The 18,145-nt window shown below is 31.1% G+C and overlaps 1 protein-coding gene across 1 annotated transcript in view; it reads left to right on the forward strand.

Annotated features, from left to right (window-relative positions):
* LOC108914367 (myosin light chain kinase, smooth muscle) overlaps window positions 1-18,145 on the forward strand; it is a 68,651-nt gene that overhangs the window by 17,057 nt on the left and 33,449 nt on the right. Inside the window, exon 2 of the mRNA XM_018720213.1 lies at window positions 248-295. Within this exon, the coding sequence (XP_018575729.1) occupies window positions 262-295 (34 nt within the window). The 5' untranslated portion in view covers window positions 248-261. The remainder of the gene's footprint in view (window positions 1-247; window positions 296-18,145) is intronic.

Below are 18,145 nucleotides of genomic sequence, written 5' to 3' on the forward strand. Positions count from 1 at the left end.
ACTAGATAGTTAATAAGAAATAATTATTGTTTTTTTATAAATAGAAGATAATAAGCCTGTGACTCAGCTCATTACCATGTGCGTTTTTTACGTCCAACGTAAATATTTTGTCCCACAAGGTTAATTAAGGAACTTTCTCAGTTCGATCGGATGCTGGAAAAGTTACAGCGTTCCGATGAACTGATGTTGACGTTCTTTTGTTTGTTTTCGCGGTGAGTGCTTTAGTTAACTCCGTTTTTTGTTCCAGGATTACGTTTAAAAATGATCAAAGTGGACGAGAACGACCCCATAGGAGGTAAGTCTTTGTTGTTTTATTTAAAGGACTGACGCGCCGTTTGAGTGTTTCATTGACTGGTGATTTTCTGCAGAACTAGAGGTTAAGGTAAATAACTATTAATATTCATGTACTTATTCACGTACCAACTCTAATTATTCGCGATGGCTTGTTTTTCTGGTATATATTTTGTACCATTGTTCCACAATGGAATTGAAAGAAATAGATGATGTATAACCTTTTATATGCACTTGTAGATGGCGTATAAGAACATGATTTATTTTTAAGAAAAAAAATTGTGAAGGTGATCACTGATCATTAAATATTTATCTTATTGCATTGAAATACCAGAACTTTTTTAATCGTCTTAAAATTGCAAGAATTTCACAATGAGTTAAAAAATTAATTAACAGCTTACCTAAAAATTGAAGCTGCATCACAGAAATGGTTGGATGTTTTTGCAATAGTGTGTCATTCTTTAATTCGACACATGACGTGTCACAAGATACCATTACGCTTCAAAATAAATTTATTTTTAGTTAAGTTCGAATTTGTAACTTTAGCAGAAGCAAATAATCGTATGCAAAGTACCATTTTTGCTATTGGGAGGTTACCACTGCGCAAAAGTATCAATATTGAATATTTAAAACTTAAGTAATCATGCAAAATAATTATTCATAATGTAGGTGTAAAAAAAACGGTGTTAATGGCTTCTGTAGCTTGTTTTGAATATTAGAATAATAACTAGTAATGACTAACGATACTAATGACATATTAGAATACTTTGCTCTTTGTTATAGATAGTTAAGGTCAGGTGGTCAAGTGTGTGGTTAGTTAGCTCTTCTTATGTGTAGAAAGAGACTAAAAACCGTAAGATCTAACCTCTACTTACTTCTACAGAAAAAATCGATACCTAAAAGGATTTGTGGTTTTAATTAATAATGTAGTTTTGCTTCATCATAACACAAATGTTGTCTTGCTTCACACGTAAGCCATTCTTGACACTTGAAAACTAATGTACACACTATCGCAACAACGATAATACTAAAATCGATTTCAGTATTCGGAATCGCCTGGAACCACATGGTTGAATGGCGCTAGAGACTACAGTAGCGATATAAAGGTTGAAAATGCTACAATTTTTTACAATACAATAATTTTTTTCTCCGAAACTATGAGTTTTAGAAAAATTTTTTTCTATTTCCATTTTTTTTTTGAATAAGTTGTGAATCACCCTGTATATTTAACAGACCTGAGTAAAACTTTAGCACGGAAGGTGCCCTACTACTACGGTTTCCTGTCTTTGTTACTCCTGGTGCGGACTCTCTTGTTGAGCATCTCGCGAACAAATAAATGTTTAAAAAATTGTTTTTTTTTTATATAATAAAATCAGTAATAGCTTTCCGTATCGCCATTTGCTGAAAGAAATAAGTCGTAATAATAGCATGATAATCTTGGAAAACATATGATCCTACAAAAAATGTAACGCTATTAACACCAGATTGCCCATTTTTGCATTAGCAATGAATGAAAAAGTTGATGTTAATAATGATTAATGTTTGCAGATAGGCAATTTACCATAAAATATTGTCGATGTGGGATAAGCGTGAAACTGGCTGAATAAAATATCCATTTTATAAATAAAACTTAAATAAATAAAAAAATGAGTACCTATTTACATCTACAATTTAAATAAAATTTAGTTACAGATCAACCAGATCGAAGTCATATAACCGACAAATTAGTTTTGTTAAATTACTATTGAAAAATTGACACCTTTCAATGAAATAAGTCACAAATGATTGTCCAACGTAAAATTTAATTGAGGATGAGATGCAACCTACAAAGTGTCATCTTAGATGTCATTGTACCTAGCAATGCTTCATGCCTACTGGCAGAAAGTGACCTACTAATGCTATGAAAGTAAGACTAGTACCGTACGAGGCGATAAACTAGTGATATTTGAGGAAATAACTACTCTGCAGACTAAAGTCCTGTCCGGCAATAATTCATCTGATAACTGTTTACCGGATATTGAGGGTGAGTTTAATGCTGGACGAAGATAAAGTCTGCACAGTAGTTGTTTTCGACAGCATTATTAGTTACTTAAAATTTATTGTTTTTATGACTCCAATCGCATGAAACGTATCCTGTGACATTCTAATTGAATTCCTTGTGCGGTAAGCCGACAAAGAATTGACACAGATAAGCGATAGCGTCGCCGTTTTCTCCAAATATTTAACAAACTGCTGTGCAGTTTTTGCGCAACGTTCTTGTCATCGCGAAATTTTATGATTAATTTGTTTTACTGTGTGACCGCTCTTCCGCATTTCACTCTCCAGTACAGTGAAATAATTTTTGTCACTAGTATAGCTTTGTTCTGCATATAAATTAAGATTGATGTACGTGACAGAAAAATCAATTATATATTAAATAGACACTATTTCTCACTTTCACTAGAGATGGGACCAACTTTGTAATGATCAATGAAGATAGATTTTATTGTTAAATTCTTGTGTTTGGTACTTTCTGTCGACTTGTTTGTTGCCATGAATAAAAGAAATTTCACAGAAGTAAAAGATTCAATTAGTATCGAGGACTATAGAAATATTATTTCACCGAAATAACAAAAAAAGAAAATTCGAAATATTTGAAATTAATCAATTTTCGTAGTTGAAAACAGTGTTGCATTGTCGAAACCGAGAGAGTTGCAAGAAACTAAATTTAGATAGGACATAGTTAATACAATGCGAAACATCGCAATAATGTTAAAAATGCTGTCACCATAGTTCTTGGTGGTGAAAATTCGAAATATTTGAAATGATTCAATTTTAGTGGTTCAAGATAAATAAATAAAGAGTTCTAGATAAATATTTGGGCCGGTATTATTGATCGTTATTTGATTGGACCAGTTATTTTGCCAAATCGTCTAAGTGGCGAAAGTTATTTGGAATTTCTACAAAATACCCTCCCTGATCTAATGGAAGATTTACCGTTAGACTGGAGCTTTGGTTTATGCATGACGGAGCACCGCCTCATTTTAGTGCTACTGTTAGAGATTTTTTGAACCTTAAGTTTCCAAATAAATGGATAGAACGAGGAAATAATTGTCCTCAAAATTGGCGACCACGATCATCAGACCTCAACAAATGTGATTATTTCCTTTGGGGAACATTGAAGGATTTTGTTTATTCTTCGCTAGTTGAATTCTAAAAAAATTTGTGGAATCCTATTACAAATAAATGTAACCTTATAAGAAACGATCGTCATATGTTAGACAGAGTAAACTTCAATTTTCGGCGAAGAATAAATTTATATACATATCAGGGAAAATTGTGCCCATTTTGGGCTGGACCTAAAAGAAAATTCTCAACTATTTCCGTCCATATATTGACCCTAAGGTGTGTCTCTATGTACTCTGCTCTCTGATATTCCAACAAAATTTACCACTTTTGATCCTCTGCTGCTTGAAGTTTCCTGTTTTTCTTAAGGGATGATATCGATTCGATTAGCTGCTGAACTAACATTTGCGTCACTTTTATTATTATTATTATTTATTTGCAAGCAATAAAATATAATTATTAGTTCTGTTACCTGTTATTAAGAGCATGTCTGTTTCGAGATGGATAACTTGCTTAAATAGACTAGTATTAACGTTAAAAATTAATCATTATTTTGACAAGTAAAGGCCTACTTATTTTTGTTTAAAGTCTAAGTGATATGAACGTATAAATGATAATTGTTAAGAAATACTCGAATTAACTGCAAACTTGACTTTAATCACTATAACGTAAGTTAATATATGACACAATTCAATAAATTGTTATAATTGATGAACAAAGTTGGAAAAGTAACTGTCTCATCTAAAAATTAGGTTTGTCTCCACCATCCCTCCGCTCGCGCTTTCGTTTTTAAAACATTTTATAGTCACTGATAGATTGAGAAGTGGTTGCTTCAGCTATTGATGTCATAAGTAACGATTCTGAAGGAGATGGATATGTTTCTTTCATAGTTATTACTTTCGACAGAGGATGTTGCACAAATGGCTAAGGATTGGAACTGTTGAAGGAATATAGTGAAATTGAAACAAGACGTAGAGGAAAAGAGGATGAGGGTTGTTTAAATTATTGCTTTATTGTGTTGTTGAGAATGAAGAAAGTAAAAAATAACTTATGGTAAGATATAAGGTGCAAGGAAGAAAGGAAATAATGAGTTATAATCTTTGAGGGAAAAATTTTCCCGAAATAATAAAGATCTTCAATGGATAGAATTTTTTTTATTACATGAAAAAATGCACCTTCCTTTTTTAACTAAAGGTACCTACAAATCAAGAAATATTAACCCTCGTAGAACAACATTCCGTACAAAAGTTTGTTGTGACAACACAGAACCACACCTTAGTCTTTGTGACTCAACGATCTTAGTTTATCATTTATCTGAGATAAAATTGGACAGACTTATCAGATATTTGCCACTTAGAAAAATTATCTGCAAATAAGGACGCACAAAATAAATACATTTCTATATTGAAAGTTGGGACAAGTTCGCTTGGCTCATATTTTTAACCAAACTACTTTTATAATGTGTTATTTTACACAATTGTATGAACAACTGTTTCAATATCCCCCCGAAACCAACAATGTATCAAAATGTTTTTGTAGATGACAGGGAATTATTTTCCTGAGTGTCAGTTTAAATATATACCACCCTGTACTTTAATCACTCACTTAAAAGAGTCTATAAAAATTCCATTTCCAACCCATGGACACTGGGTAACAAGGATCTGTGGAGCGATTATAAATATCACTATAAACACAAAAGTTACAAGACGAGCAATAGAACAAAATTCTACAAATAATGTGGCCAGTCTCAGTTTGGATTGTCGCCAGCATTCTAGCCCGACCTTCACCCAAAAACTATATTTCGTTCCTGGAGGCATGTTCTTAACTTTCAAAATACACGCAAAATGCCCGAAAGCTGCAAAATACGCCTTGATAATACATAAAACAAAACAAGATACAACTTAACAAGAAAGACACCTTTAAGTATTGAAAAAAAAATTAAATCAATCATTTATAGATACTAAAAATACGAGTAAATATGTTATTGATAACATGATATATTTGACATGTGACATATATTTGAATTTGTGACACATATTGAGAGAAATTATCTCAGCAATTTCATAATCGCAATAAGAATATCGCAATGTTTAGCTTATCTATTTGCCACTTTCCCAACTGCTTGAAAAGCACAAAGACAAAAAGTATCATACTAGTACCTTTATATCATCATTAAAAATATTTAAAAGGTATTTTTCACATGCATTAAACAAATTCAGGGTCATTATTTTTTAAAGAAAGCTATAATAGGTAGTAAGACTTTCTTACCATTGCTAAAAATGAAATGAAAATAATAAATAAAACTAATAATATTTTCATTTTCAGCAAAATAAAGTTAGCTTAGCTTCGAGAAACTATACTCGTATAGGCCAGGAAAAATAGCTGGGAAATCACCATTTTTGCGATTTTTTGTTTCGGCAAGCTGAATTTATCACTATAGATGCTAAACTAGTAAAAAATAAAAAACTTTCCAGGTTGCAAATTTGAAATTTAAAGAAAAAAATATAGATTTCAATGCATTATTATGAAATTTACCATGAAAAAAATTAGTGCGATTGTGGAAGATGCTCGGGATCGTCCAGACTAATAATTAGTTAATTTGTTTATAAGGCCATAACTTGTAAACTATTCAACTTACCGATTCCAGATTTCGTGTGAGTTATTAGACAGTGATAAGGAATGAGAGGATGCGATGCCAAAAAGTTCTGGTAATAATAACGCAGTTTATAAATGTTTAATTCAAAAGTCATAAATAAACTTCTTCTGTTTATAATTTGTATAGCTTTGTAGTATTTTGAAGACGAAAAAAAAAAGTACTTTACTGTTTTCTTGTGGAAATGAACGGAAAAAAGTTATAAGCGAAAAACTTGAATTTACGTAAAAATTATACAATTAATCAGCCTGTAAACAATCTGCCCTCCATGTTTATAACTGTGGAAACTAATATGTTATTGTACATAATATTTAGCATCTATAATGATAAATTCAGCTTGCCGAAACAAAAAGTCGCGTCCAGCTCTATATTTCCTGACTTTATAGCAAAGACCAATGAAGCAGAACTTATAAAATATATTAACATGCAAATATGTAAATATGTGTTACATTAGTTATATTAAAGCTTATTTCCTTCGAGGCAAACAAATCGGTGTCGACTTTTACCAATTAGTTAGATCCAAATGTCTAATAATTTGTAAAAGAAAAAAAAATAATAGAAACTAGTCGGTTAACAGCTTTCTTTTTTAAGTTAATTTTCATTCAGTATAAATATATGTTTTAAATATTTCCTGAATAAAACAAATGACTACTACTTTAGTTATAAACCTCCGTTATTTGACTTTGTAATATAGAGGTTACAGATATTCCAATAATTTTGTCTTTGACACGATGGTCCCAATTCTAAGATAAAACAGGTCATAATTTTGATAATCGTTTATTGAGACTCCTGAGAAAAATATGTCAGTTGAAATTAAAATACTGAATATCTCTTACTCGAGATAGCTGAAATAAAATTATTTATAGACGGATCTGAGATGAGGCGAGACGAGAAAACACGTTCCTAGGTCATCTGTGGAATTTAATACTTTAGATATTACATCGATTCCGCCAGTGGTCTCTTAAAATGCATAACTGCATTCCTGAGGTATGCTGTTCGCGTCCTATATTCTGCCCTATCCTCTTAAAGGCACACATAACCGTGGGAATTCGTACGGTCATCATTTTAGCAGGATTAACATAGTGACGAACAGAAATTGGCAACATCAGTTCAATTTAAAAAAAAAAACAAAATACTGCAACTGTAAAGAAAATAATAATAATCAATCGACTGATTTCGATAAACAATTTCCTCTTACGATTTATCAATGGAACGAAATGTTGTGCGTATTTTGGATTCTACGTCAATTTTTTGTGAGCTTTCATAAAGGTTTCCTATTCTTAAAGTTAACCTTTTTTGATATATTTAATTTTTTTCATTACAAAAATTAAACATGCACTGCCTAATTCAAAAAGATGTGTATTTTACAATAATCAAGTTAGAGCGATAAAATTTATAGGGGACATAACTAAAAGTCTAAGCTTCCTTGTCGTTATTTCAAAATGACTTAATTTCATACAGAGTGGTAGAAATTTAATGCCGAATTTAGTCAAATTTAAACCACCTTAACTTATTTTTTTTAATGGAACACCCTGTATATTTTTGCGCAACCTGATGAACAATTTTGTTCTCTTTCGAATGGTATAATGGTTCCCTATACCTATCTCTTCTGGTTTTTAAGGTATTTACTGATTTTTGTGCGGATATATCGCACGGATAGAAACTTCATATTCCTTTTATAAAGAAGTCTACATTTTTTCAGAGGAAGATGCATAATAAATGCTACAACAAATTCTTTTACTTCTTCTGAAATATCTGAAGAATCAGTAGAATCGCTTTTGTGAATCATAATTAAAATTATTGCACAAAATATCTACACAAATTTGGATACTTCAACCTGTGTTCTTTAGATAATCGTTGGGCAAATATTTTTTTATCAGGAAATTGCTTGAACAATAGATAGGAATGTCTATTCTGCGTGTCAGTGGATTCTTATTTTTCTTTGTTTTATAGCAGACGCTTACATTATAGTTCCAAAGAAAATATAAGATAATCATATACTTTTTGGAGGCTCCGAAATACGTTTCAAAAACAAAATTGAATATTTCCTGAAACGATCTATGGAACATCTCACTTTCCTGTATCTATCATTAAAGTTTAGAAATAGTCCGTATTTAATAATTATTTAATCTGTGATATATTTTTCAATAAAGATATATCAGAAGGAAATAATTTTATCCTGTAAAAATTTCCATGATATATAAGAAACGCCACAGTACATATTAATATCGATAGCCTTGATAAATCATTCTGCATCATTTCAATCCCAATTAGCATTTAATTTGAACTTGAACCTTGTCAAATAAAGTCATTGTCCGCGTGTTGTTATTTATCTTAAAGGTTACAAGTATCAATCTGCTACGCATAAGATAGTCAGTTTGATTTATTATTGTTTCTTTGTTCTAAAAGTACATTCGATTTCAATATCGCATCCGCTTTATGGATTTTCGTATTCGAACAAAAATAGACGCAGAAAAAGTTTTAAAAATATGTATGAAGATTTTAAATAATTGGATTTCATTTTATGTGCTGTGGGTGTTAATAATTTTGTTAAACAAGCCTTATTTAAAACGACTTTTAAAATGTATTATTTGAAGGTAGTCTTCGCGAAAGGAGCTATTTTTTATTAAATCGCTTTTTCTCCGGGCTGACGTTCGATAACTGTTCACGCCGTCTCCGCAGAGAGTTCTGGTACTTGGTCCGATTCAAATCTGGTCAGTTTCTGCGTAATAGGGCGTCTGCGATGATTTATCTACGAATATTTATTGTTTTGGCGGGTACTTTTGTATGATGCTTTTTAAAGGTTTAAAAAAATTTTTCGAAACATTGGTGAATTTCGGGCGATGCCAAAATAGACGAATAAAAGTTACACCCTGTATAATGAATTTCTTTCTCGATAAAGAAAACACCTCTTAAAATTCTTCCACGTGTGCTCTTCTGCTGCTTCGATACATTCGTAGCCGCCGCCTACACGTGTTTTGAACCTCTTACTATTTAAGGTAGGAGTGTCTATAGTTGTGACAAACCTGGCTTGGATCAAACTGGGTATAGCAGCGACAAAATTTCATGAGATTTGCGTCATTAGATTAAAAAAGTTGTTAATTATAACAGAGACCTGCTGAATTCTCAATTAGGCAACATCTGATGTCTGAGATTTCTAATTAAGTTATGCGCAGTTATATAATCTTAGACGGTTGTCATACAGGGCATTTTGAATATTTTAACGCACCTAATTAACACATTTGCAAATACCGATGTATTTTTTTGTTTATCTGCTATTAATCAGCACAGGTATACTTTGTTTATTTAATTTTGTATCTCTAATAAGAACAAAGTTAACCACAATGCTGACTTAATTAAAAACCCCTTGTAATATTTTATTTTGATCGCACTGTATACTATTTGATCGTTTCGTCACAATAGTATTATATTTTTATCAATCGCGTTGGTGATAAATAATATTTAATTTTGGAAAAAGCATTTATTAAGTGGGTCATGGAAAACTATCTGTAACTGATGAGTGCTACGTCTCGAAGCGCCGTATAAATTATTTCATCATTAATCACAATTTAAATTCAAGGAATATATCATATTAATCACGAGTTGGAAAAGCACTATCTTGATATTTATCTGTACAAATACTTTGGCTTTATAATAGAAAAGTATGACTGTAAAATGTTTCTTTGCAGTTACTTTACTTATTATTTGTTTGTAACAAGTACTTAAGATTTCGAACTAGTTTATTTTTTTGCAGCTATGCCAAACTAGATCAAAAAGGCAATTAAACCATTAGGTAATATTAGGTATAGTTATTTATTGTATTGTTATGAGTGTTTTAAGTAGCGTTTTATTCACGCAAGAGCGTTTAATATTCTTAAGTGGATGCAATGCAACGTTTTATCCATAACCACATCACAATCATATTTGTGGAGTCAGAATTATTAGAATTTAATTTAGATTTGGTATATCTACTGGTTGCTATGGTAAGTTGTTTATTATCAATTATTTAATAAACAGTTCTTGTGGCTGCTTTTGAAGAAGCTCAAGAAGCAATTTTCCATTTATTGCGAAAACAGGGAATATTACGAAAAAGTGTTCGCCGAAAATGCAGGTAAAAACGGAGAATAATGACAATAAGTGAAGAAGTCATGCTATCGTATTTTTTAAATTTGAAGAAAAAATATGCAATTTCATCTATGTGGTCGAAGTATCCGATGTTGAAGGCTACTATAAAGGTCTACAAAAATATAGACATTGGAAAATATAGCAAGCTTACAGCTTATTTGAAGAGTAAATCGAGTAAACTAACGAAGTCTTGTGACAAGAGCTGCTGCTTTAATACACAAGGACTAGCACTAACTAACTAACTTTTATTTTGAAAAAATTCGGGAAAAGACAAAACCAATAAATATACGGGTACTCTGCTATATAATTCATATAAATAAGATAATAATAAATGCAGATAATACAAGTAGTTTATAAAAACGCTCTTATAACACTATTAAACGATCTTCCTCATAAATCCCTTATATTGAGTTTTACTTCAAAGTCAATCGATCAGCCACCTTATTCGCTATAGTTCTCAGTACAGCAGAATCAAATTTCTAATTATAGATTTTGGCAACTTGATATATCTGCAAAGTATCGGGAGGCAGGTGTGTTCGAATCAATACGACATTACACCTCAACAGAAGTCGGCATCAGGCTAAACTTTCAAAGAGCAGTATAGTGAATTGTTTGTTGGTTGGCCTCTAAAGGGAATTTAATAGCAGTCTGTAGGAGTTGTCTTTGCTTAAATCTTCCTAGTTATGGAAGGTAGGTAAATTAGTATTTAGCCATAGGCGAATGATTTGCTATAATTAAATAAATAATAGGCAGTGAAAGTAGATTCGCTTCATTATTAAAAAAACAGGAGCCAAGTTTAATAGATATTCGTCTTGAGCAANTTTATAAAAACGCTCTTATAACACTATTAAACGATCTTGTTCATAAATCCCTTATATTGAGTTTTACTTCAAAGTCAATCGATCAGCCACCTTATTCGCTATAGTTCTCAGTACAGCAGAATCAAATTTCTAATTATAGATTTTGGCAACTTGATATATCTGCAAAGTATCGGGAGGCAGGTGTGTTCGAATCAATACGACATTGCTCTTCAACAGAAGTCGGCATCAGGCTAAACTTTCAAAGAGCAGTATAGTGAATTGTTTGTTGGTTGGCCTCTAAAGGGAATTTAATAGCAGTCTGTAGGAGTTGTCTTTGCTTAAATCTTCCTAGTTATGGAAGGTAGGTAAATTAGTATTTAGTCATAGGCGAATGATTTGCTATAATTAAATAAATAATAGGCAGTGAAAGTAGATTCGCTTCATTATTAAAAAAACAGGAGCCAAGTTTAATAGATATTCGTCTTGAGCAATAATTTTTAAGAAATTGATGTGACAGTCAATATTTTATCGATGAGAATTAAGTAAATAAATTCTTATAAACAAGTAATTGGTATCCCTCCATTTTTACCAAAAGAATTTACAATCAAATTTAAGTAAACTTTCCGTAAGAAATTTACAGCTGAGTAAATAATGAATTTTAACCTCATACTTCAGCAATACGTATTTTCATTTAATTTGGTACTCTTGCTGTTCTCGTATGCATTTTAACAGTTGAAACATAAAACTTATGTTAAATTGATTTGATTATCTAAAAATTCTAACAAAAATATGCCAACGATGCACTAGATTAGACGCTTGTACATTAGGACTAGGGTGTATAAATACATTTTATTGTTTATTGCAAACAATACACCAACTTTAGCCAAGTATTTTTTCAATATAATTATCTTCCTTTACAATGCCGCTATTTGTTGAAATATATTTATTAAATTTTCTAGTGCCCATAGCAACTACTTATTTTTATTCATATATTTTTGGGAGAAAAAAAAACTGATTTTATGGAATTCAGAGCTTAATTCTAACAGTTGTATATTTTTGTTCGAGTTCAAAAATGTAAAATAACAGATTTATGCAAAAAGTGAATAATTTTACCTTATGTATTTGTCACAAAATTATTTTTTTCAAGCCGCACTTGATCATGATGCTGCACCATCAAATGTCTCAAAAAAGATGTTTATATCGGACGTTGTACGTGGTGATGTACGAACAGCATAACTTGGCAAACGATGCACATGCTAAAAACGAAATTATAAATGGTATACAGCTTAACGTAACAGAAAATTGGATTGCATCGCCATTTTTATTTTTAAACATTCCGCAAATCCGTGACACTGTTTTTAAAAATACTTTTATGACGGGATCTACGTAAGGGGCAATCTCTTTTTATATTCACGTTCCAGATGATTGGAAAAATTATTATTATTTAGTACAATTTTGTGTTTGGTATTGAATATTCTGTTTTCCTTCTGAAATAAAATATGAATGAATGAAATACCATACTATATGTTCATAAATATACAGAGTGTAGGAAGTATGACAGCATGAGATAGAGTAATCATAAATGAACAGAAAAGTTGTATATTATAGTGACGTAAGATTAAGTTTTCAAAATACAGCGAGTATTAATATTGGGGAGTTTCATCACAACTTGACAACAGCGCTACACAGCTGATGCACACCACGTGTGTACGCGACTTGTCCTACGGAAAAAATGTAAACTATTATTGTGAAATATTTAGTAAATTTCAAGACAACTGTTTTCCAGTTTCTAAATAAATAAAATGAAATGTATAGTCTTTGTAGTACGAAGATAGTGTTGTGCTTAAATTTTAGCTCGAGTTTTAGTAATTATGAATCTTTTAATACAGAAACTCGACTTTTAATCAAATTATGAACTTGAAAAATATGTAATTAAAGTACCCAAAGATTCACGTCGTCCAAATAATACGTATTAAAAATAATTTAGGGACTTACCAAAAAGGAAAATTCAGTAATTTTTAAACTCATAAATACAAAACAAACTACAACTTATGCTCAAAATGTCCGCCACAATTTTTGATGCACGCACGATACCTTGGATTTTTGCGCACTCGCTCCCAAAAAAAGGAAATAGTGGTACGCAAAAAAACATTCCAACACGATCCAATTCCAGATACCCACACCAACTGAATTGCGTATTGCTGGACAGCTTAGTACCTCGTGTTAACCGCCGCGCCGTTGTCACATTGCTCTATATTATGAATTTTATCAACTTTTAAATTTATTACAACGCTAATTATTTTTTAGCATTAAACATAAAGAAGTTAAAAAAGTGATAAACACTGTATTTTGTCATATAACGCTATATAACGTTTTTTTGTTTTTTTTTAATTTATTCTATCGCCTGTTAAAATTAAGGCAGTCAAACAGCTAATACCCTGTAGTATAAATTGTTCAAACTGCCAAAAGTAACTAAAACGAAAAGTCAGAATAAAATCAAAAGACGAAAACAGATACATTTTCGAAATGTTAACAACTTTTTGAAGCGTGTTCGATATAAAGTGTTGTGTTTTTTGTATGTGTCTTGTTTTTCCAGTGTGAGATTTTTCATTAATTTTTTCGCGGGTGGCAAAATACCCAAAAAATAAGAAAAAAAACTGTTTTGCTTGTTTTCATCTTCTTTTCTTATTTCACATATTCCATTCTACAGAAATATGAAATTAACTGTAAATTATTAAAAAACGGACCCTATCTAACGGTTATAGAGATCACATGTCGCGTTATTTTTAGCATATTAAAAATAACGTCGGCATAGCCGCAAAACGTAAACATATTTACACATTTTCACGTCAGCCAATATAGTATGACCGAAAGCACAACGTATTTTTCCTTATGAATGGCACTAAGAACAACATGAATCTCACTCATTGATATCTGCGATCAGCAGGTACGTTTTTAATTGTACAATTTTAATTCGAACTCGAACCTAAATAATATTAAGTCGAACTTTCCTTAGGCTCTATGCCAGTTGGACTCTCTTCAAATGCACCGTATTAAAAATCTGTTATATAATTATATCGCGAATAAACCGACATTTTTGGCATCACAAATGATTATGAATAACGAATGTTTACATTTTTGCTGACTTTGTATCAAATTTTTAGGGCAAGTGACTGATTTAATACCGAAAAGAATATTTGGAAATAGGGAAGAAAACAGCAGAAAGTATTACTTTACAAAATGTACAGATTTATTGTTGCTGACTGTCATTCAAAATTTGGGTAGATATGTAGAAAGACGTAAAATATTCACTGAACTTTACTCAATTTAGGCGAGTGAAGTCGTTAAATAGTCAGTCGTGATCGCTGGGCGCAGAAGTGGTACGATCGGACTGACTTTAAAGAGCTTTTTAACGAATTTTCATATCATACCTTTTCCTTCAGAACTTGGACGGACCTTCTTGACCCGTATATCTACAGGATGTCCCTGAAAAGGATGGACAACGCTTGACCACAGGTTCCTTGGATGAAAATAAGACTATTTAGCCTAACTTATCTGTATACAAAAGTGCACGCCTACTGAGATATAGCCTTCTAAATATAGAATAGATAACCTATTTTTTCAAATAATTTGAAAACTATTTTTCTTAGAAACTTCATTTTATATAAGGGCAAGGTAAATATAGAATTTGGAGAGAATACATATACAGGATGTTCTATTTCTAGTGCATGTGCGCCACTGGCTATCCAGTAACTTTTTTGTGTGTATGCCAATGACGACAGAATTTATATTTTTAAAAATAAGCACTATTTTAGAAGATTTTTTTGCTCTTACAAAATTTCGATATCGTTTATAGATTTCGAGTAAAATTCGCATTTTTTATACATTAAATATAGGCAAAAATTCCGATTTATAAAAAATAATTTATCACTGCAGCCTCAAAGCAGGGAATAATAATGAAAAAACGTCACATTAAAAGAAATAACTACACATTTTTGTTATTAGTATTATCAGTCAATAAAATAAAAATCAACACTAATATTTCAAATAAACTATATTAACTAATAATGTAAGAAAGTCAACATTAAGATTTTAAATAAACTAATATTTGTAATCAGATTAAAATAATATTACAGTAAATGCTCAAAGTTACTTAAACGCAAACATTAGTTCTTCAAAAATTAGAAATTGTGCATTACCTCTCATAACATTAATTTCATGTTCTATTCTTTCCCATATTCGTTTTCTATATTTAATAAAAAGTTATTTTAAACTGTGGTCCTCAACGCTCTCCAAATGAAATAATTACATGGGTTTAGGTCCGGGGATCGAGGTGGCCATTTTAAAGGGGCATTATTTCCTCTACCTATCCACCTGTTAGACCTTTAATAACCTGTTTTGTGATTTGGAGTTCTTCGATTAGGAAATCTTTCAGCATATATTCGAACAGTAGCACAACAATTTCCTTCACAATAATCCAAAACTACTATCATATCAGTTTGTTCAGCAAAAGTATAAATTGCAATAAAAAACAAAGTAAGCTAAAATTAAATCACAGCTAGCTTGACACAGAACTTTTTAATTATTGTTATGAATTTGTTTCTCTGTTATATGGCACCTTGTACTAGAATGTTCTATTTATCTTAAACTGATTTTATATTATTTAATGTGTAAAAAATGCCAATTTTACTCGAAATCCATAAACGATATCAAAATATTGTAGGAGGCAAAAAATCTCCTAAAATAGTGCTTATTTTTAAAAATATAAATTCTGTCGTCATTGGCGAACATACAAAAAACATAAGGGATAGACAGTGGCGTACAGGGACTAGAAAGAGAACATCCTGTATATGTATTCTCACCAAATTCTATATTTACATTGTCCTTATATAAAAAAATATGTGTACCAAATTTGAAGTTTCTAAGAAAAACAGTTTTCAAATTATTTGAAAAAAATAGGTTATCTGTTCTATATTTAGAAGGCTATATCTCAGTAGGCGTGCACTTTTGTATATTGGTAAGTTAGGCTAAATAGTCTTGTTTTCATCCAAGGAACCTGTGGCCAAGCGTTGTCCATCCTTTTCAGGGACACCCTGTATAAATTTATACGTAATAGCACAATAGATTGATTTTTTAATTTTTCAACAGAACAGTTAAAACTAATGAAAAAGATTTAATATGAAGATTCGTTGAAAAGCTCCTTATGGTAGCTCTTCGAAAATAGTGACAAACCGAACATTTTTCATTAAAAAAATATAATCGATGATATAACCTCCGCATAAGTCATTCTAGATTAAACCTTTATAGAAAATAGGCAACACAAAAACATAAACTAAAGTTTTGTGTGTGTAACTTTTACAAATGAGCTGTACATTTGTTTTCATCAGCGGAAAGATTGACTTTGTTAAATCCATAAAAAAGACAATAAATAATGACAACTGTTTAAAGAGTGATGTTTTTAATACGTCAAGATCGATTGTTAAATTTGAGCTATTAATAAGGTCTCAGAATAGACACCCACTCACGAAATTTTCACATCTGAATAAAGAAACGACAAAGTTTTGAAAGTTGGAAGTTCGCTTTGTGTATCAGAGCGAAGAGTCTTCAAATACGTCTCCGGCCTATCGCATACATATACAAATAGTACCGAATTATGAAAATATTTGCTAGCCGGGTTATGTGCCAAACGTTATTGTGCCAAGAGAGTCTCCGTGAAGGATGATTTTAATGTGCGATGCCTGAAGCGGTTTTCAGAGCACCCAGAGGTCGCTTTTTCTCATGCCGACTCATCGATTTTGAATAAAAATTAATGTCGTGTAACTAAAATAATTTAAAACGAAAATGTTAGTTTATGTAATACCTGGAAGTTTAAAGCTCGATTTAGCTTTTATAATTTGCGTTACAAAGTTGTTCATGCAAATAAGAAAAAAACAGGAGTAGTCAAAAGATGAATTGAAATATGACTACAAATTGAAGTCGTCTAGGAAAACACAAACAATGGAACTACAAAGATTTCGAAATTTGGCACTACACAAATTCATAAAATCATGCAAAAAGCTTACCACTCAACTTCAACCAAAGTGTTTAGCCCATAACTTGGCACATTCACTCGCGAAACGCGAAATTGGTGAGTCTACAATTGATTCCCTAGAAGATTCAAGCCATCCGGAATCTACACTTGACATCTCGATAATCTCAAACCTATGCCTCCTCAACGGATATCAACGAATTTAGTCACTAAGTTGATCACGGCAATCAATATAACTCCGATTAGTCACTTATAGTCACTATCACTAACACTCTTTCATCACTAAACCATTGTAGATGTCCTATTGGGCTGCATTTATGGAATACTAAAATAAAAATTAGATTTTTAAAAACACAACTATTTTCTTTAGAATCTTGTAGTAGAAAACTCAACAGGATACTCATATAAAAAATTGCAACATAATCTTTGTTTCGAATGTTTTTCTTAAAATCAACTCAGTAAATTGAGTATATCTTTTACAAATTATTTTTAGCCGTACCTGTGTAAGTTTATTATTAAACGGTTATTGATATACGGTTATACTCAGTCAACTATCAGAAGAAATGAAGATTTATGTTAAAAAAACGCCGCTAATACATTTTTATCTGGTTTTTGGTAGATATACAAGAATTGTTCTTCAAAATATAGGTTATGTTCTGTTAAATCATTGATTTGATACAGAAATACAGGTGTTTAAATATACAGTGTATTAACATGACTTTTAGTAATAGAAAAATAAATGTTTATGTCGAATTGTAATCAATACCAATACCTATTGGAAGAGACCAATACCTATTGGAAGAGACATATTCTAGTTTGAAAATTGATACGGTTCATGTTATTGAAATCCATCAAATCGTTGATGAAATATACACTTGCTAAACGTCAAGCTGTAACGGGGTAATAGTCTGGAATAGATAGTGAGAACATATAGTCAAATATGAAGGATTATAGAAATTTAAGTTATCATAAAATAGGCCCAAAAACTCGATTGGCATGAAATAAAAATTCAATTGTCTTTCTATTTTTTTGTAAAACGATTGACAGATAATTGTATTTTGATATTTGTAATAAGTGTGCATTTTTTAAACATAGATACAGAGTGTAATAAAAATTTTTGATTAAACTTTAACGACAGGTTCA

Source organism: Anoplophora glabripennis, unplaced genomic scaffold, assembly GCF_000390285.2.
Source record: "Anoplophora glabripennis isolate ALB-LARVAE unplaced genomic scaffold, Agla_2.0 scaffold1, whole genome shotgun sequence".
In the NCBI taxonomy this organism is placed as follows: domain Eukaryota; kingdom Metazoa; phylum Arthropoda; class Insecta; order Coleoptera; family Cerambycidae; genus Anoplophora; species Anoplophora glabripennis.